Source organism: Oxyura jamaicensis, chromosome 2 (assembly GCF_011077185.1).
Source record: "Oxyura jamaicensis isolate SHBP4307 breed ruddy duck chromosome 2, BPBGC_Ojam_1.0, whole genome shotgun sequence".
Taxonomy (NCBI): Eukaryota; Metazoa; Chordata; class Aves; order Anseriformes; family Anatidae; genus Oxyura; species Oxyura jamaicensis.
The window spans coordinates 123,381,616-123,403,798 of NC_048894.1; the positions used below are offsets into that span (position 1 = coordinate 123,381,616).

The 22,183-nt window shown below is 35.2% G+C and overlaps 1 protein-coding gene across 3 annotated transcripts in view; it reads left to right on the plus strand.

Annotated features, from left to right (window-relative positions):
• PREX2 (phosphatidylinositol-3,4,5-trisphosphate dependent Rac exchange factor 2) overlaps window positions 1–22,183 on the plus strand; it is a 176,231-nt gene that overhangs the window by 84,769 nt on the left and 69,279 nt on the right. For all 3 annotated transcript variants that reach the window (XM_035317544.1, XM_035317543.1, XM_035317545.1), the window contains 9 exons: window positions 1,029–1,177; window positions 3,516–3,601; window positions 5,391–5,527; window positions 8,199–8,316; window positions 9,213–9,397; window positions 10,543–10,704; window positions 13,638–13,860; window positions 14,164–14,371; window positions 20,079–20,258. In XM_035317544.1, the coding sequence (XP_035173435.1) occupies window positions 1,029–1,177; window positions 3,516–3,601; window positions 5,391–5,527; window positions 8,199–8,316; window positions 9,213–9,397; window positions 10,543–10,704; window positions 13,638–13,860; window positions 14,164–14,371; window positions 20,079–20,258 (1,448 nt within the window). The remainder of the gene's footprint in view (window positions 1–1,028; window positions 1,178–3,515; window positions 3,602–5,390; window positions 5,528–8,198; window positions 8,317–9,212; window positions 9,398–10,542; window positions 10,705–13,637; window positions 13,861–14,163; window positions 14,372–20,078; window positions 20,259–22,183) is intronic.

Sequence of the window (22,183 nt, forward strand, 5' to 3'; positions counted from 1 at the left end):
GAACAGTACTCTAGTCTGTAGGTTGCACTTGATATATTTCATAAGAAAGGATGTACCAAGCAATTCCAGAATTTAAAAATCTGAATAAATAAATCATAGCCTTTCAGTTTGTTAATATTGCTTTAGTTGCTCTTTGGGTAATTTAATATCGTTCTAGTGAACTGTATGGGAATATCTATACATGTAAATATACAGAAATAATCTCTTCTATGAGGGAGAAAAAATTGACCTGGATTTCAAGCCCATCAACATCTCCTTGTGGGATAAAAATTGTGATAAAAATATATATGACAGATCAGTAATACAATACAGCCACAGAACTATATCCAGTGCTATTTATCTATTGGCTTTGCATAATTCCATATGGTCTTTTTCAGCAGTCAGGTTCTGTCACGATTTCAGGTGGCACTAAGACTTAGCGTGTGCCCTGAGCAGTTCTGTGCACTCCTGCCATCCTAGCTGGGAATGGTTTCTTGTTACACCATAGTTTAAAGATTGTATTTAATTTGGTTGCCATACTCTTGGCTTGAAAGTATGGCCATAAAACTTTCAAGGATACTATTCGGTTTTGGAACTTAATAGCTATTCTATTACTAAAATACTCATCAGGTCCTTCCTTTTTCAAAAGAAGCATTAGCTCCTTTGGAAAATGACATGGGCAAATCAGGTAACATCACCATAATAATAATAATAATAATAATAAACCAACAACTGGATCAACAAAGGCTATTGTGTTAATAATTACAAGTGTTAACTAATATTGTAATACTTTCATGAAATCTTGACTGACACTAGGACTTGTCATTGGGTCTCTTCAGAATGAGAGTTTACACTACACTTGAGGTCACTATAGCCAATTCCAGAACCAATTTTTTGTGTCTTTTGAGTGTAGTTTGTGAAGGAAGCAGAAAGAATTTTCTGCAAGTGTGTGTGTCATTATTCCTATTGGGGTTGCATGCAAGCAGAAGAAAACATAATGTTGGTGGTTATAAAAGGCAAACATCTACACAACTGTTATTGTTTTCTAGATGGCAGGCTTGGAGGTTGGGAAAAAAATCTTTGCCATTAACGGTGACCTGGTTTTTCTGCGACCCTTTAGTGAAGTGGATTGCTTCCTGAAAACATGTTTAAACAGCAGAAAGCCCCTGCGGGTTCTTGTGAGCACTAAACCACGGGAGTAAGTTGTCATTCCTTTGGGGGAATTTTTAGAAACTACAATTGAAGCGAATTTAAAAAGACAAGTGGAACTTCAAACAGCACTACTGTAAAGTTATTTTAAATGCTTTGCCGAATCTCAATTTGTAATGTCAAGCAATTTGATCTGCTTTGATTTTGTTTTATTAAATTTGCCAGTCAGCAAAAACAAAACACAAGTGTTTTAGATCATCAGGTCTGCCATGTTAAGTACATGAAGAAACCGCAAGTGTAAATGAGGTTTCTTTGAATACATGGACAGTTTTGATCACTTATCTCTTACTTATGTTTATTAAACAAGTTCCTCTGTCTGGGGATTAGTTCCTGGTTTGGCAGAATTTGGACTTTGTGATCTAATGGGCCTCTTTGGTATGTGTGCTGGTTGTGTAAACAACAGTAGCAAGTAAACAACTCCAGATCTTTGTGTAACAGCTGTATTTCTACACAAAGTTTTGACCCCTGCAATCTGAGTAGAATTTTTGTTACGTAAAAGAAATACAAAGTGAGGCCTAATGCCTGGGTTCAGTAGATATCTTAACAAACATTGGTCTATCAGTAAAGTTGTTAATGGTTTCTGTGTAACAAAGAAAGAGAATAAGAAACAGCAGTCGGTAGAAATTCTGATCAAATTTAGCAGAGAAAGGAGGAACCCATCCTGTTGCCAGATAACAGAGAGAGAGAGAATCTTGGAAATGGTTCCACTTAAGCAGCAGAATAGAGATGTATTTCTCCTGTTAATAAGCAAAGATGACTTGAGAAATACAGTGGCAACCAGAATAGAGAAAAGAGCAAAGAAAGAAACGCGGCATAAAGTTGATCAACTGGACTGATAATACAAAAAAAAGAACAGCAACCAATCCAAACAGCAGCAAGAACACAGTAGGTGATAGTATTGTAGCAAACAGAAAAATAATATCCTAGCATTTCTTTAATGCAGATCTTGGATCAATTTCTGATCACTTTTTCTTCACAACTCACCAGTGAAGACGTGGGTGAATTTCAAGGATGACAGAGATTATCTAATGAACGAGAAGTTCAGAGGAGTTTAAGAACTTCTTTCCTGTACTGCCTGCATTTTCTCAGAAGCTGCTACTAGCACAACTGTGTTGGCTGAAGAGACAACTATTTTCTCATAAATTCTTAGCTGAAACTGCCAGTGATGTTCTGTTATAGTTTATTCATTAAGATGTTCACAATGCATTTTTGTACAAATCTGTACAAATTTATAGGCCGCAATGGGATTTGGGTCTCGTGTGCTTCTAGTTATCTCCAAATGCTAAACATTCTGTGTACCAGAAAAAAACTGAAAGTACAAGAAATGAAGCAATGATACTGTTCCAATCTATCTGTAAATTGAAATTATTACAGTTCAAATGTATTTTAAATTCACTTTTCACCATCAATTTGGATTTGTCTGCTTTTACACTAGCACATAGAGTCCAGTGCAAAGGTCCCTTAAATAATAATGGAACTGGCTCTGGAAGTAAAGACAGCAAAGTTAGGTCAGTGCAGTGTTATGCATGACCTAACCAGCTTTGAGAAGGGCTAATGCAGCTGTGTTGCTTTTTCTGGAACCTGACCTGACATCATGTTAGCTTACTTTGGGCAAGATCAGGGCTTCATTTTAAGGAGTAGATGTGAATTTGGATACCCAGAGCAGTGGTTTTGTTGGTTATGGTTGTCAGTATTTCATATTACTGTTGCACTTAGACCAAGCAAGAGCGTAACACAATGGGCTTAAAAGTTACATAAACAGTAGTATGCAAGTCTTTACAAAACTCACTGCTTTTCATAGCTGCTTAGAAAAGCTGCAGCCAAATATATATATATATATTTAAATAAAAATTAGCAAATTCTAACACAGATCTAGTCTCCACAGTGTTCTGCAGCTTGTGTGACAAGGCCTGTCACGATCTGTGATCCGCAGACTCTGTGCTCTTGCCTGATAGACTGTCTGCCTTCCCAGAGCTTTCAGCGTTGCTATTTTGTGACAACTTACCTGAATTGCAGTCTCTTCGGGAGGAATTTGAAAAATGCAGTGCTGCTTTGGTCTTAATTGGCATGCTGAAATTCCATGTGAAATAGTACTGCCTTCTTCTGGTTAGTTTCAGTATCTCCACTTGGTCTTAATTCTGATGTTCTGATGTAAGCTGTTCAAAGTATTGGGAATATGATGCTGAATCTCAAATTGTGAATTGACTGACAGTGTGAAGTTTTACACCCTGGTGTAACAAACACACTACTTATTGCTGTTCAATTTTATGCTAAATAACAATATGCTACCTTTTGCTGTGTTCATATTGGGTTTTTGCATTTACCAGGACAGTGAAGATTCCTGACTCTGCAGACGGACTTGGATTCCAAATTCGGGGCTTTGGCCCATCAGTTGTCCATGCTGTTGGTAGAGGTAAGTCAACACTAGTGGTCATTATACATTTCATATGTAAATGGCCTGGCTGAGCTCTAGTTAGCACGTAAGGTAAGTTAAGGCTGTGACTTCCTCACAGATCGAGGAATAGCTGACAGATGCAAAATTCCTTTCTCCAGTGAATGGGTGTTGGGAATTTCTTCCTGAAGGGTGATTTGTTAGGTCACCATGTAGTTCTGCAGTGTTCTGAAAACATTTGTCAGAAAGTATAGTTTTCACAGACCTTTTCAGTGGTGCTGGTGACATACTTTGTCACAGTAATTTCAGATCTCTCCTCTAAATACGGTTTTGTTTGTTTGTTTATTTTGTTTTTCTACTTCGTGATATCTTATTCAAATGCTTGCCATCCCTAACTTGATAAATTCTGGGTTGCTGCACTGGCGACAAAACTAGTTAAAACATTTTTGTTGCTGTTGCATGCAGTTAACGGTGAAGCCAGATACCACCATATTTCAGCTGTTGTGGGGCAGTTGTGTCCTGTCCCCTCCTCCTACCTTTGTAATTGAAGAATTTAAAATGAACTGATCTGCAAAGCAGACAGATTTGAACAGAGCTTGATAACTTTTTTTTTTTTGTTTTTTTCTTGGCTGTGGTGCCAGAAATTAGATTTTCGAGAGAAAGTCTAATAAACTAGACTGTTGAACTGATGTGATAATTATTTCTGCACCTGGATCTCAATTCAACTGCCTATCCTTATTCATTAAGCACATGCTTTATTCCAATTAGCTTCAATAATACGTAAATCTTGCTTGTGTGGCTTGCTAAACCTGAAAGATTGTAGGCATATGCTTAAATACTCTGCCAAATTGGAACCTTTTATTTTTTTATGAAGTGTAAAATTTCTGCCTTTTTTTTTTATTATTTTTTTTAGGTATTTAATAAGGCTTATTTTTGTTTTTAAATACACACTGTGGATTGCAATAGCTGGCAATGGTATCATTTACAAAGACTTTCTTTGGTTTTAGATTTAAAATGCAACTATTGTCTATTGTTTCAGTTTTTACATATTTTAAGCAAAACCAAAACCTGATAGTGCCTAAAATCAGGGAAACTTATTTTATATTGTTTAATACTGAAAAAATATATTGTTTGTTATTTCCTTGTCAGATATGCTCATCTGGAAGTCGTAACATGGTTTTCTTTTTGTAAGCCCTGCAAATTCAGTTTAGACTTTTCTAACAGTTGGCTTCTTCACCTCAGTGTTGCATTCTCTAAGCAATAGATTTTGACTTCACCAGTACCTCTGTAGCAATAGCCAAAGAGATATAAGGAGGTGAGTGTTCAGGTTATAGTCTAGCAGGCTGTCTTTCAGAAGAAGGCTTGAATCATACTGAAAAGACCTGGAGACAGCTGGTATTTTTATAGTAGCTTTTCAGTGGATAGAGGATTTTCTCAAGGTGGTTATTCTATTGTGGAAAGAAATTGCTGAAGCATGTATTTTATGTTGCATGTACAATATACATATATATTACTCAAGATTATTGTTGTTATTATTATTGTTCAAGGTGCTTAGATCTTCTACTCTGTTATCTTTGAATATTTAAATTAAAACTGTAAGGCACTCTGTTATAAATTAATTGGAAAAAGGATGAAAAAGATGTCCTTCGAAATGTCTTTGGAACTCTATTTTCTCGGAGTCCATCTGGCTTCAGAAGCACTCTGTGGTCAGAGGCTTTTGGGTTTTTGGACTGTAAGCTTTAAAGGAAGTGGTTAGGAAAGGAAGTCTGTCAACTATGTGATTTTTTTTTTTTTTTTTTTTTTTTAATAGGAACAGTGGCAGCTGCAGCTGGTCTCCACCCTGGCCAATGCATAATCAAAGTAAATGGAATTAATGTCAGCAAAGAGACTCATGCAAGTGTTATTGCTCATGTCACGGCATGCAGGAAGTATAGGCGTCCAATGCAGGTACATTTAACATCTCTTGCAGATTTTCTGCCTAAATATTTTTTTTTTTTTTTGGTAAAATGTTCTCTGCAACCAAAGTAAACAGTGTGGTGTGTATCTCTGTCCATGCACCTGTTGAGATTGAGTGTGATGAAGGGATAGGAATGGTGAATAAATGTGGAAGGAAGCCAGTTGATTTATAAAAGGCAAACATTCCTCAATATATTGCTGACGTTCAAGTTCTCTTTAATTTCTGCATTAGAAAAATCTAAGCTTATGGCTAAGTTCTTAATTTGGTATTTTTGAAGTCTTATTTCAAGTTTTTCTGCAGTTCTATGCAGAAAGCATTAAGAGGTATATTCTTATCATGATGGAGAGGGATTTACCCAGTTCACTGCCTGCTCATCAGCATGAGAATGTAATGCAAAAAGCTGATCCTCTTCCAGAATTTTGTAACACTTCAGCAAATAGAAAGCAGAGTGCACATATTTTGCCTATAAAAGTCTCTTCATGTTTCCATTGCATTCCGATCTTGGAAATCAACAAAAATTTAAGGGCTCAAAATTTCCCTTTTTTTTAATACAAGCATCCAAGTTTTGTTATCTTTCTCACTTTAGTTTAGGAGAAAATCTAAGGGCTTGCAAGATATAAATTGTAGGGCAGAAAACCAAAACCAGCTGGATTGTATAATGTAATCCTTCCAAGTTCCTGCAGATTTTTCATAAACTGTGAACTGGTATCATTAATTAACTTCACAGACTCTTCCAGTGCATGTTAATTGAGAAGAAAAATCCAATTAAAATCAGGAGTGAAATCCTTCTCTCATACCTACTGCATAGATATGAGATAAGAATTATAAGTAAGAATTAAAACTGTTATGCAAATACTGTCTTCATGAAAATGTCTGGATTTTTTTATTATTATTATTTATTTTAACTGTATTATGGAGTTGAAGTTGTTACATAATGTATCAAGATAGAGCTCACCTATTCTTTAAAGGAATACGGGCTCTGGTAAAGAAAGGGTACTCTATGTGCAAGTAATGGATGGAGTAAAAGATTAATTGTACATTATTATTTTTGAATTGTACCAGGCATGTTTTCTCTCTTTTCTAAGCATGGAGTTCTGTAGATGTAATCGACAACCAAAGAGGATTGATTGATGTTGGCTGGCATGAATGCCTTCACATGCAAATTTACTATTTCGGTTTTATTTCCATCCACTTGTGTAATATCTTGGAATACCTACCTGTTTTTCTTATACAGATTATTTATTTCAGTCTAAAAAATTAGCTAATCATGTTCAGCGAATCCCATATAACTAAATCCCCAGGTTGACAAGAATCTCTTAGAAAACCTACATTTAGGATGTAGTGCTATCAAATTGTGTGAGATAACTGTCTAGACTGATGGCAGTATTCCTACTGGTGTCAAGACAGCTAAAATTTCACTTCCTATTCAGAAATGTGGGTTTTTAATTATTTGTAAGATGACTATGGATTTCTCCTATTTTGTAAGTAATTAGCCTATCATTTAATTAACACAGATATTGCAGTCAGTCTCTCCTGTGGTTGACAATTGCATAATTGAAAGGGGATCTTTTTCTGTGTTCTGAATATTCCACTTCTCAGTGTGAGGAGTCTTCCTGTTTGCCTGGAGTATGAAGCTTAATTTCAGTTTGTTGCAATGGGAAGAACTGTGCAACTTCTGTTGGACCATGTCTGTATTCGTTGTCTTGTCTGGAAAAAAGAAAATTGAAAGCAGGTTTTGCTTTCTGATATTCCATGTAATTTCTTTGCAGTGATACTAATCATGATGTGACAGATTTATGCTTAGCGTGTCCCCTTGTAATGCATTTGGAGAATAGGGTTCCAAATCATATAGCATTATATCTTATGTTAGCTTTTGAATAAGTGACTTCCAGTTGAAGAAAGTGGTCTGTCTATTAGGCCATCTTAAGTTCAAATCATGAAGTAAGAGAGGATATGATGGATATATGTCTAAACAAGTGAGGGGGGAAAATGAGGTGTAAGGCTTACAGGTGGCTCCTTCATAGGCTGTATGACCAAGCCACCATGTCTGTCAGTCACATAAAATGCTGGACTTGCCTGAGATTCTGTCCTTTTGGCATGTTTTGCTAATCTGGGGGAAAATAAAGCAGATCTAATACAATAACTATCAAAAAGGCAAATACAAGTAATGAAGTCTGTAGTATATAAATTTGTTGCCAGTGACACATGGGTGATAGATTAGGTGGACATACTACATGTTCAGTTAGCATTGCATAATCTTTCCAGTCTTGTGGATACATAGCAGATTTAGCAAGACAAGAACTGTTGTCTTGATTTTTTCACAATTTCTTGTCTCAAATATTCTTCAATCTGCAGTTTGATTTGAAATGTCTTAGATTATTTTTGACAGAGACACAAAACTGATGGATGTCATACTGCCACAGATTTCCTACTGTCTCATGACAGTATACACTAAAAAAAAAAAAAGCTTCAGATGGTTTTAGCCAAAGCCAAAATTCTCTGTAATTTTAAAAATATTATTTTGAACTCAAAGCTCAGAAGGCTATAGATATGATATTCAGAGAATTAAAGCAACTATTGTGTGTTTGAGAGCAGTGAGATAAGTTGCTATCAATTGCACTTGTAAAAATTTTCTTATGTCTTTTTTTTTTTTTTTTTTAGCAAGATTCTATACAGTGGATTTACAACAGCATTGAAAGCGCACAGGAAGATCTTCAGAAAACAAATGCCAAGCCCTCTGGAGATGATGGAGGAGATGCCTTTGACTGCAAAGTAGAAGGTATGTGATGGCTTGTTTTGATTTGGTTGTTGCTCAGAATGTTGGTGTAAGTAGCAAGGAAAATATAGGCAGTGGTTTTGTTTTCAGAGATGAAATTGCAGACAGATAGGAGGTTGTGCTTTATGTAAGGATTTGTTTTTTATGTATTCTAAGGAGGTAATTTAAAATGCTGTTTCTTGAAAATTGTTACATTTCTCATTTCAAGAAAAAGCTTCTGTGAACACTTCAGGGAAAATGTTTTCAATTTTCATTCATACGATATGAAATCCTAGGAATTACCTGAATTATTTTCACCACTAGTAATCGTTTAAGGTTAAATTAGATGAGTTAGTGACTACTGCACGAGAAATACCAAATCAACTATCCTTCAGATTATTTTCAGGCAATTGACGTTTGGATAAATCTGGATTCATGTGCTTGTACAAAGATAATAATTAAAGAGGTGGTTAGCATGTGAACTGTATTTGTGTTCTCTGGGTAAATGGTGACATGGTGGTTTCATTTCTGACAATTTTCTTCTGGTTTATTTAGAATTTCTCATTTTTTGTATTTTTGTTGATACTGTATTTTACCTGTCTAGATTTTAAATGAAATTGAATTAGTCCCATTCAACAGCAACTGTTTCTAAAGAGAGACTGTTGTGACTTATCTGTTGATGCTTCTTAAGCAATTTTGTATTTTAGCATTCATAAATCCACTGGTGTTCTGATTTTAAATCACTCACCTGGTAGCTGGGTTTCGTGCTGTACATTTTCAAGTAGAATGGTTAGACCATACGTATTTCTAGTATGCTTGACTATGCCCCCCCCCCTTTTTAAAAAAAAAAAAAATAAAAAAAAATCAGTTTTCAGTGGCCAACCCTCCTCAACTGATTTGTATTACTTTCTTAATTCTAGAGGTGATTGACAAGTTTAATACTATGGCAATAATTGATGGGAAGAAAGATCACGTAAGCCTGACTGTTGACAATGTTCACCTGGAGTATGGAGTGGTTTACGAGTACGACAGCACAGCTGGAATAAAGTGCCATGTGTTAGAAAAAATGATTGAACCAAAGGGATTTTTCAGCTTGACTGCAAAGGTACTAAACAATCATATGTGTTAATTTTTACTTGGCTGAATACCAATGTAGCAACATCTTTCTTCTGCTTATTCTTGGGATTATATGTATTTCATTTAATATCTTGTAATTGGTCATCTTTATCCCTCTGACATTTTGAAGGATGATTGTGTACTCAGGAAGCAAAGTAAATTATGGTGTAGTTATAAATTGAGCTTCTAAACTGAACAAACATTACAGAAATTTAGTCTTCCATTCTTCCTACCTCTCCCCCTTTTTTCTTAATTATCAAATAAAGTTTCAAAGAAAGGCAAAGATTCAATGAAATGTCAAAACTTTGAAGGCAGGCTGTAGTTTCCAGATGTTATTTTATCCCATCAAAATTGTCTATGCAACATTTATTTTTTTTTTTTTTTTTTTTTAATTGTGGTTAATGGAATTAGCATCAATTTTTTTTTTTTTTTTTTTTTTTCTTGGTGTGCGTGTAGGTTTTAAAGTAAAATAAAGCTCTTCATGTATGGGAGGCAAACACTGGCAAAATCACAGATGAAGAAAAAAGCAAGTGCAACTTTAGAGTTTAAGTTTTTTTCTTGGTGAATATTTCCAAATGGTAAAACCTGGAGTTGTCATGAAAGTGCCATAGGCAGGGATGCCACCTACTAGATTGGGTTGCTCAAAGCCCCATCAAACCTGATCTTGAATACCTCCAGGGATCTTCAGTCTTTGCTGGCTGGTATAGCTTATTCTCTTCACTATTTCCTGTTTTATATATAAAGAATACGCAAAAGAGTAACACTCAGTTTTCTTGCATGCTTTTTCATATTTTTTTTTCAGTCTTTCTTTTCATCATATGTGTTGTTGTAAATACAGCAGATAATGAATTCCAGGTGAGCCATGTTGGTTACATGAGTAGGACATTAGTAGTGAATCCATTATCCAAGTGAAGGTACTTGTTATGGATATAACTTATGCCAGGGATAAATTTAAAGAAACCATCTTCAGGTTTCTTCCCAGGTTTCATTAATTTTTGTGAAGGAGCATTGCCTGTAATGTTAAAAAGCAACTGATTATCTGACTCTTCAGCTTTAATTATAGGAGATGATAAGTAAGGGATTATTTTAGTTATCTCATTTTGTAAAGTAATTATCTTGTTTTTGTTGTCTTAGATTCTGGAAGCACTGGCAAAAAGTGATGAGCATTTTGTGCAGAACTGCAACAGCCTCAATTCCTTAAATGAAGTGATCCCCACTGAGCTTCAAAGTAAATTCAGTGTCATTTGCAGTGAGAAAATTGAGCATATCTACCGAAGAATCTCTAGTTATAAAAAGGTATGACCAGCATGTCTTAAGCTGTGTGGTATTTGTCTTTTAAGGGAAAAATAGGCAAAAATGGTATAGTTTGAATCATTCAAAATGTTTATTGCTGTGGCAAAAATATGGCTGAAAGATTAGCTATGGTGAGGTGTGAATGCCCAAGCTAAGTAATTGCATAAATAGTTTTTAAACTGTGCTTTCTATCATCCCATTTTTAGATCCTGGGTAAATCATATCCTTTCTCATTTGCGATGTTCAGTTGTAGATACAAGCAGCTATGTATTTCCTGCAAAAGGTCTAGCATTCTTTTAAATGCTTTAGACCAATACTGTGAATTTGCTGATGTTAATCAAAAATGAAGCAATAACATCAAAATTAATTTTTCCTTCTTAATTCTATCTGAATTTTAAATACCAAATTGTTATCCTTTTATTCATCTTGTTTGCCCTTCAATTTGGTATGAGGTTTTCCAGCATGCCTATTAAAAGCTCTGTGACTTGTTACATTAACTTGTGTTAATAAAACTTTATAGCACAAAATAAGCAGAAAATTTTTGAGAAAATTTCTGAGATCCAAATTAAGGAGATAGAAATAAACAAATAACCTGAAGTATGGTCTCTAGTTACCCCCAGGGTATTTCCCTATAGTCGTTTAGCTAAGCAGGGCATAAATTAAACAAGAGAGGTTTAATGTAGAAGCTTCACACTGTCCTAAATGGGAAAGAGCAAATGATATGTATTTTTTTGTTTTCCGAAGGAAAAGGAAGGAAACCTGTAAGGATAATTCAGTAAGGCGTGAAAGCCAAAAAGCTGGTTTCCAGATACTTTACAGAGTGGTCTCTGCTAAGAAATGGAATAAACTCAGGAGCTGGGTCACAGAAGAAGACATTAATAGGACTCTGATAGTGCATTATTTAACATTCATGCTTTCAGTTGTTTGTGTGAACTGTAGACTTCTATGTTTACAAAACTGATTCAAAATCAACATGTCATTTTGAAAGCAAATTCCTTGGTTATAACATTAATAATAGCATATTTAGAGTTTGAGAAGTGTGAGGTATTTTATACCTTTCCTGTAAAAAAAAAAAAAAAAAAAAAAAAAAAAGAGAGAGAGAGAGAATAATGTACAGTCCCTTTACAGGGGACTAAGAGAGTAAATGAAATTTTATTGTGTTATTCTGGATATGAATTAAACAGCCACAGGGAAGTTTTCATTGTGTTTATGCTGTCTAGAAGCAGACATTGCTGATACAAACTGCACTTTTAAGCTTATTCGTTCAAAAATTAATAGTTTCACAGTTAGAGCTTCTAATGTCAATCAATAATGCAATGAATTGCAGGGATAGATACATTGTTTTCTTGGCAAGGTGAAGGTAACCATGGTTACGGAAGACTTTCAGAATGCCTGAGCCTGGTTTGGCTCCTGGTTTCACTGTGGAAGTTCGATTTCTATAAATAGAAACCCCATAGATTTATGCAGTTCCTACTATTAATATTATCAGAACATTTTTCTCATAATAAACTTGGAGTCCAGTGCCATGAGTCCCAGATGTTTCTCAACACATGTATGAAAAAAAAAAAATTTGGGCCTGACTTATGATCTGATTAAATCTTAGCCAGGCATTTGGTCTCTCTGGAGCAGGATGTGTGGGAGATTGAGATGTGAAATATGTACTGCTTGCAGGAACATTTTCATCGTTGAGTGTCCTTAGTGCCCTTCTTAACTATTTGTACATTCTTCAGCCTTTCAACAGTTCCATAATTGGATTTCTTCTAACCTTCCAGATCGTGTTCTAATATGAAGATTTGAATGTAATTTATCAATAAAGTGTTCATCAGACTAAAGTAATAGGACACCAAAATAAACAGAAATTTAAATCCCAGCAGAAAAATAATGTTATTACACAGGGGACATACCTTTGTTCAGCTGAAGTGTTAGCCAAAGCCTGACTAATTGAATTGATACTGCTATTTAGTAGGGAAGGGCCCTCTACAAGTTAACTTTGAAAAAAAAAAAAATGCATGAGCTATGCTTCATAACTGAGGTAGCATCAAAGATCTATGTGATATTCTGGTTTTTCTTTTTTTTTTTTTTCTCCTTGCCCTGTCACTGGGCACCGCTGAAAAGTGCCTGGCACTGTGCCCTCCCTTGGAGTAAATTGATGAGATCCCCCCTGATCCTTCTCTAGGCTGAGCAGTCCCAGATCTCTCAGCCTTTGCTCACAGCAGATTATGCAGTCCCTTCATTATCTTTGTGGTCCTTTGCTGGACTCTCTCCATTATGTCCAGGTCTTTCCTGTACTGGGAAGCCCAGAACTGGACGCAGTACTTCTCAGTGCCCACCAGTGCAGAGCAAGGGGGAAGGGCCACGTCCCTGAACCTGCTGGCAGTGCTCCTAGTGCAGCCCAGGATACCATCGGGGTACTTCACCCTTTCTGTATATGAAATTCATAATTTATAGCTTACAATTGCTGTAAGACATGTTGTAAGACAATATCTGTTTCTATTATAGTTTCAAGCTAAAATTTTAGAAATCCTTGCAAGACATTCACTTGAATTTGTCTGTGGCAGCAGATGTTTATAAATGTTACGTGAAGTGCAGCACTGGATCAGAGCAGTTCTAGACTTCCTCCCCAGGAACACTGTTAATATTTTATTATGTTCCAAGGAAAATAAATTCTATCTCCTTGTAACAAGGCTATTTACATTCATAAAAGGTACCATTTACTTAAATAAATAAAATTAAAAAAATCAACCCCCCCGAAATATAAAATGAAAAATATTTTATATTTTCTACATAGAAAAAGATGGAAATTATGATTTGGTCTTGACAGGATGACTGAAGTATTCTAAACATTTGTTTTCTAGTCACATACTCAAGTTTTGACAGGTAAGTGCTGATATATCAAAAGCTGCTAATCAAAATTTTATTTTCTTTCTCACATCTAGTTTTCAAGAGTATTAAAAAACAGAGCTTGGCCTACCTTCAAGCAAGCTAAGTCAAAGATTTCACCACTTCACAGCAGTGATTTCTGTCCGACCAATTGCCATATCAATGTGATGGAAGTGTCTTACCCTAAAACCTCAACTTCTGTTGGGAGTGCCTTTGGTGTACAGCTAGACAGCAGAAAACATTCTTCTCATGAAAAAGAAAATAAAAATACTGATCAAGGTAAGCCAGTTGAGAATAAAGGAACTAATTCTAGTACTTCTAGTACTATCCTCCTGTTTTCAAGACTTAGATTTGTTTTGAAACATAATAAGGGCTAGTCATAATTTCATACCAACTTTATATAGCTTGACTTAAATAGCTTGACTTTCATATGCAAAATAAAATGCAAAAATAAGTAATTACATGAATTTTCAAGCAGGAGTATTTCAAATTTTATTACATATTTGTAATACATATTACATAAACTTCAAAATTTATGTTTTAAGAAAAGGTATAAATGTAACTTCTTTATATTATTCCCAGGTAAACTGAATCCCATGGTTTATGTTCAACATACCATTACTACTATGGCTGCCCCTTCAGGACAGTCTCTTGGCCAGCAAGAAGGCCATGGTCTGAGGTACCTCTTAAAAGAAGAAGATTTAGAAACACAAGATGTCTATCAGAAATTGCTGTTCAAATTACAGACTGCACTGAAAGAGGTGGAAACATGTGTCTGTCAAATAGATGAGTAAGTGAATGTTACCATCTGGACTTGCCTTTAATTTTTCCATTGAAGATACAGATAAATCTGGGTTTTAATTTTTTTTTTTTAGTATGGGATTAATATTGACTACAGACAGAATTGTGATATAGCAAAATATTTAAGCGTAGCTAATTTTATATATTTTTTTCTTTGCTTTTTTCCAGTGTACCTGATTTTTTTTCCACATTAGTTATTAGTCCATTCTATAGAAAAGCTATTAATTTTGAGGTGAGAGAAATATCAGGTCCGTGTCATCTAAAATTTCACTAGGAATGGAAACAAAGGCCAGAGGTACAAAAATAGCTCCTACGTAACTCATCAGATACTGTTAAATAGTCCTGAAGATGAATTTATAGGCAAAGTATTTTTCATCCTTAGGAAGATTATTAATTTAACAGACATTTTTCAAAAACAAATGAAGGACTCTATGTCTAGAGGAAGCCACTCTTGAGTGATTAGGACACTTGGCTTGAATGTGGGACACCCAGAGTCACATCACAGTTTGTTCTAATTCAGGAGAAGGATTTTAAACTTACTTCTCCAGTTTTGAGCTAAGTGAGTTGACTGCTTGGGATGAGGATGAAGGAGGATAATAGGTGTTTCAGTTCTGAAAGATCCCTTATGTAAATGTCAGAAATTATTTCTTTTGAAAATATACATTACATACATTTTTGAGTTTAAAAGCTCATCTTTCATGACCTTTCATGAGTTTAGTCAAGTGGTATGTCATTGCTTCTGTTGTTTTGAGGACTGGTAAACAATTAGTCCTTTCATAGTTATTTCTGAGTAGGTGTTTTTATATATATATATATATATATTACTGTAGTAGTAATGTAATCGTTACACAGTAATAAGTAAGTATAATGTATTGCTATACTTTAATAGGAATGAAAGTAAGTATAGCCTGATTATTATTATTATTTTTAAGGAAAGAGTTGCTTTCTGTGCCTTTAAGTAGTTCTGCTAACTATCATGATGAAGTCAGTTAATTAAATTTAATGTGATTTCAGTGTTTGGGCGTACTGAAAAAATGACTGTCTACAAAACCTGTATTGTCACTGCTCCTCAGGGAAGTCAGTAGATATATATGGAAGTTCAGTCAGTATTTCAGGAAGCTCCAGTAACCAGTCCGTCACGCCTTTCCTTTCCACTCCCTTGAGCTAGTGATGTGAAAGCACATGAACTTATTAGCCTTTCCGTTGTACACATGTATATCTACAGACATACATATGTCTACAGACACTCATACATATTGTGTATACATGTATATCATGTATCTATATATATCCATTCTGTGAGTCACACAGTTGTGAAAGTAAACACAAGATTTCACGTTTTCTTCTTTCATAAAGTTCCAATACAGTGACCTTACAGTGAATGGAGCACGAATAAGGCACACAAAGTTATTTAGCAAATGTTACTTTTTACTATTTGTAAGATTAGCCTTTTCACGCTTTATTCCTCACAGACTTTGAGTGGACTGCTAGCATATAATTATTGTGGAGGAAAGCAGTTCCATACAGGCAACGGGATAGCCAAGGGACCTGCTTAAAAGTTCTGAACAGGAAAAAGGGAAGCCAGGACTATGGGTGTGAGCAGTTAAGCAGTACATAGTGTATTGTATCAGAATACACAGTTACAGCTAATAATTAACTTCTGAGAGAACTGTTGGGATTACTAACAACAAAAGATAGAGTAAGAGGGTAGAATAATGGAATAGCTGTGGTTTTAACTAGAAATATTAATACTTCAACAGCTAAGAGCATATGCTTAAACATACTGATCTGTGAACTTTACAAAGACTATAGAACATCTGTTTTCTCTTGCAACATGGACAACAATGAAATTAATGTCTTTATTTCCTGAATTGCCTATTATAAGCAATGCTCATTCCTATAGCTTTCTCAGAAAAGGAAATATGAATACGGTAGCACAAATCTAAATTTAAGTGATACAAATTGGGCTACTAACTGACTATTTTGTACCTTTCATAATAGTAGCATTGAGAAACTATTGCTCCTTCATGATACTAGATGTCTCTGCTCTGTGCTGAGGTCAGCAATGGGCTGTTTCTCAGCCCCCAAAATCTAGGTGTTTATTAGTGTTATCTGTCCAACCTCTCCTATATGTTAGTGAATGAAAGAGAACTGAAAAAGAAGTGTTTCACCCGAAGAGCAGGTCTGTAAGGGCTTGTGGATTATGGGAAGAGGATACGTAACAGAAGATTGCATACTGCTAGCATTATCTTCATAATAAAATCCATCATGGCTCCTTGAATAAGTACCGATGGAGAGAGAAAGAGAGGTACACACAAAAAGACATTTGTTCCCTTCCCACAGCCTCTCAAAGCTCTACTGACTCTTCATTCAAGCAGTTTAATAATATCACAGTATTTCTTTAGTACTGTTGCCAGATGCCCACCATTAACAGGAGGTGTTATGCAGGAATCAGTGCTTCTTCCGGTTGCTCTCTTATATGGTGACTTTGTTGTGTTGTTGGTTCACATGGACCTAGCATGCTCCCACAATCCCAGGTGTTTTTTTGAAAGATGTCCATTGGGAATACAAAATATGCTTGAACATTTTCCAATGTTTCCTCATTTTCCACTCAGGAAAGGTTGCATAGTTTTTTGTTACTGCATGTGGATATCTATTTTTAATGCATAGACAGTCCATAATGGGATTTAGTTTTTTTTCTGACATACTTTCAGAATTGTGTTGATTTGAGTTCCATACAAGATTACTTCCACATATGAAGATATTTTGGTGAAGTTTTAAATTTCTCCTTTTAATGGAAATTTTCTTCATTGTTAAAGGGGCTTTCTGGCTATTAGTTACTGCTCTTACACATGCTTCTCCTCTAAGATGTGTCTAAGATAATTTTGCTTGGGGTAGACCACCTCCAAAGAAAGTATGAAGTTCATATTTTATATTTAAAGAGAAGAAACACTCAGAAAATGAAAGTCTATTTAAGCATGATTAATCTGTTGGTTTTTTTGAGACTGGGTTTGGGTTTGTGTGTTTTAGGCTCCCTGAACTGGGTTTCTAAAAGCACTTCATTGACCTCAGGAACTACCAGCCCCAGAACTCTGTTATCCAGAGTTCCAGCTTTTGGTCATGGTAGTTCAGCAAAAAAAAAAAAAAAAAAAAAAATCCTCAGAAAAAGAGCTTGCCTGCTGGGAGAAAGTGAAAAGCTCCCTTAGGAAAAGCTCCAGCTACTTTCATCAGTCTTTTACTGAGATCTTGGCAGCAGTGACTAAACAGTCACATAAAAGAACAGGATATAATAGTCTGTCTGTGTCTTGACAAATAATTACTCAGGGAAAGATATTTTCACGAGCTGAAATTGCAATTCATAATGCTTGTTGTTTGTTTCTTACTCTCGATTACTTTCTTGCAACAACAAAATCCACAAGAAGTTACTAGAATGTATCTGCCCAAAGACCATTTTTGTTTTCCTAGAAGTGGATGATAAGGGGAACACAAGAAAAAAAGAGAAGCATATATTAATCCTTGTTCTTATCTCACCTCATCTTCCAATAGACAGTGCTACATGTTCTTCCTGGAATTGACCTTTTATTTTAAGGGCATGGCTAGAATGATCCACCATGAATTTATTTAATCCCTTTTTGAACCCTTGTTGTATTTTCATATTCAGAAAATTCTGTACTATTCAGTCTTACAACTATGAAGAACTGACACAAAATAGATCTCTCTAGTGGATGGGTAAATTTAAAATCCAGTAGAATTATGGGGTTTGTGTAGATAATCCATCTATGTTTTAGTTACAGTTCAGATCAGTACCTTTTGCTATATGTATTACAGAATGATAGAATGGCTTGGGTTGGAAGGGACCTCAAAGATCATCTACTTCCAGCCCCCCTGCCATAGGCAGGGATGCCACCCACTAGATCAGGGTGCCCAGGGCCCCATCCAGCCTGGCCTTGAACACCTCCAGGGATGGGGCATCCACAGCTTCTCTGGGCAACCTGTGCCAGTGCCTCACCACCCTCTGAGTGAAGAATTTCGTCCTAAGAAAGGAGATAATTTATCCTATGCAGGATAAATTGTTTGTTGTTAACTTGTAGCAAAAGCAAGCTATATAAGAGATTCTGTGATTCTGTTTCCCATCCTTGTTTCCTTCAAGTTAATGTCAAACTCTATGTTAACATCTATCATGCCATGATTTCAGTGAGACAGAGCTTGATATGCTGTTTGAGCTGTGTTCATTGCTACACATTAAACAAACAGCACTGTGGGGATAGTCTACCCTGCTGCATTTCCAAGGTGTATGATTTCTTAATTGCTTGCCCTGGCTTTGTGGGTAAGGAAACTGTCAAAACTGTTGTGGTTGAACACCATAGAAAATGTCCATGTTTGGAATGCAAAAAGTCACTGCTCTGAGTCCAGAAACTGAAGCTTTCAAGAACAGCTTAGAATCATGTTGTTTTCTGGTAGATTCTTTGTGAAAGTAGTGGAGAAAACAATAGCTTGTTAACTGGTGTAACTGTAGCTGAACAAAGTTAAGTAAATTGTCATTTTGTTAGGATTAAGAATAGGTGAGTTCCCCACCTTCCATAATGGATTGTGAGAAATTAGTGTAGAGGAAGGAACTCTGAATGCTACCTTTTAATAAAAATAAAGCAGCATTTTTATTCACAAAAATATGCATCTCCTGTAGTTTCAGAAGTAAAAATTTGTAACAAGATCAATGGTCTGAGTTTGCCAGTGTTGATCATTCTCACAACTCCTAAGTTAAAACCCTGCTACTGTGTTTAAGTACTTAACAGAAAAAAAAGCTTAAATCAATGTCTTCTGATTCCAGCAAAAATAATAATAAAATCAGAAAGTAGTTTTAGCAAGAAAAATGTTGCCATACAAATACTAGTTTGAAAATGTTATTCTAACAGTGTTGGAGTGATAGAAATTAAAGCAGAACTGTCTGTATTAGCTGTTATGAACTTGAAAGTAAATTAGAGCATCTCATTATCAGTATTAATTAGTCACTCAAGAATATGAACCTTTTGATTCCAATGTTTGTGCATATTCCAAATGTAGCAGTTTGTAATGTTCTCTCTTCTTGACTGGATGTCATTTTTGTGCTCTTCACATAAGCTTGTAGATTAATCATCAGTTTTACTAGGGAGAGTGGCTTAGACACTTTGAATGTGAGAAAATATACAGGTATGTTAGTAATGATTCTTAAAATGCCATAGTAAAATAGCTTGTGATGTAGGCTGTCTTATCTGCTACAGTATTAATTAAGAAAATAAATGTTTTTCACAGAGAAATATTTTCTTTGGCTTGTTTTCTTGATTTATGCTGACAAGTACATGGTTCACGCTTAAAAATAGTTCCTTTAATATAAAAATGTGACTCTAAGTATTCAAGACTAGGCTGTATTTCTTCCCCAGGTGGAATCTTGCCTTCATACAGGATTGAATATTTAGTAATGCTGATAGGTTTCATTGATTAAACTGTGATTGAATAAGCTGTTACAGTTTTCAGTAACAGAATGTTCTACTTTCTTTCCTCGTTTCAAATAGATATGGACTGAATTAAGGTACTCCCTTCACATATCTTAGAATAACATTTGAAGGATGTTGATGAGAAATAGCCTGTTGGTAGCTCACTTTTGAAAAATATTAAAATATCTTGATTTTTTTTTTTTTTTGTGTGTGTGTGTCTCACAGCCTTCTTTCTTCAATAACATATTCTCCCAAATCAGAACGTAAAACACCTGAGCCTTTAATACCAGCAGACAGTGATAATGAAAAGGGAGAAAGGAATGGGAAGAAAGTCTGTTTCAGTGTGACAGGTGATGAACAAGAAGATTCTGGTCATGATACCATCAGCAACAGGGATTCTTACAGGTAACTTTACTAATAATGTTTTTGTTCATCTGTCAACCAAGTCAAGCCTGTGGGTTTGTATACTGTCAAGTGACAATGAAGAATATCAGAATATAATGATTCTGACATTTCTAACAGAGGAATAACTGTTGTTATGTTGTAAGGTGTGTAAAATAAACTATTTTTTTGATCACAGTTTAGTTATTAGATCTCAGTATCCTTCACCTTAATAGGATATTGCAGCCACAGCTGTAAGGCTTTTCTTTAGATTACTCATTTTATAACATACAGAAATGGTTTCTGTTATGATGCTCCGCAACAATAAACCAAATACCTGCCATGGAAAGGTAGTTGCCTCAGCCACCGCTCTTGCTGATCTTAAGAAAAAAGAAAATTAATCTAATTCTCAACGTTTATTCATTATCTTCTTCCACTCAATATTGTAGCATCATCCCACGTCTAGAATTCATAATACATCACCTTTACTGTGAATTAAAATACAAAGAATTCTGAAAAGGAAGGAGTAATTATAGCAAGCATAGGTCTTTATAAACACCACCTTCTGATACTTAGAGAGAATTGGTTAATTACACTTGATATAAAATCTAAATTAAAATTTTAGCTGCAAGTAAAATAAGGCTTTATTATGTGTTTGTTATCATGGTTCATTATTATGCTTGGGAAGCAGAATCTCACTAGGGTCATAGTTTTTCTACAGAAGGCTGTGTTGCTGAGATCTTCTCTGTGTTGCTCTTTCATAAGCTAATATTTGATTACTGCAGCGTGGTTGATAGGAACTCTTTGTTAGAGTAGAAATAGAAATATAGATATAAATTCAAACAGAAATAAATGTAGAGGTAATTTGCACAGCTCAAGTCCATCTTATTCTAAGGATGGGGAAACCACAAGCAAAGTACAGTTGCATCTGAAGTATTCTTAGGGGTTTCTGCATGTCCAGGATACGTCTAACTCTAGTCTCCTGCACTTGCTTGAGTGGGCAGTACCACAGTTGGCAGTGAGTTTACATCTAGAGAAAGAAAGTGTGTGTTAGGATATGATAGCTATTTGTTTAGAATATTTTCTTTATCCTGATAGTAGTCACTTGTAGTCTACTCTGGCTATTTAGGAATGATAAAATCTATGAATTTGTGTGGAGAATAATTGCAAAACCTGTGAGTTTAGAACATTTGATAGAAAGAGATTGGATTTGTTTATTTGTTTAGGAACCACATCAGACAATACCTAAAATTTAGAGATCCCATTATGCCATTGTAACATTGTAAGAACTTGTAAGCTAATTTCAACTGTTAGAACGCCCTAATTCTGTGTTGTAGGGCCTCATTCTAAACCTTGCAGTACAACACAGTAAAAATGCAAAATGATGTAGCTAAGTAGTTACGTCTAATCTGTTTCTAATTTTCATGTGTTTTATTTTCTCATGCTTGGTACAATCCATTTTTAAATAACCTTCATCATCCCTTTGGAGACTTTAATATGTGAATAGACTTAGTTAGAAAACATTCTTAATATCCAGCCAGAAATTCTTAATACTCCTTGGGACTGTACACCCTCTGTTAGGAACATGCTGTTACTGATGTCTTTTCACCTATTTATTGGATCTGATTGTAATAATGTCATATTGCTTCAATTAAGCATTTTCTCCACTCACTTACCTAGCTGGCTACAAGGCCAAAATGTAAGTCAGTATGCCAAAACTAGTAAAAGATAACTTCTATTTTTTTTTTTTTTTAAAAAAAAAGTAGGGAATTAATGGATGCATGAATTACTGCAGCAATATATATATGTATACAGCTTGGTGTATAGTACACCCGATTGATAAAACCAGAAACAGATACGTAAATAATGCTTTAGGTACATTTATACATTATATTATGTTCACTAAGGTTTTAAAGACTCCCTCTGCTGGATAATTACCCTATAATTTC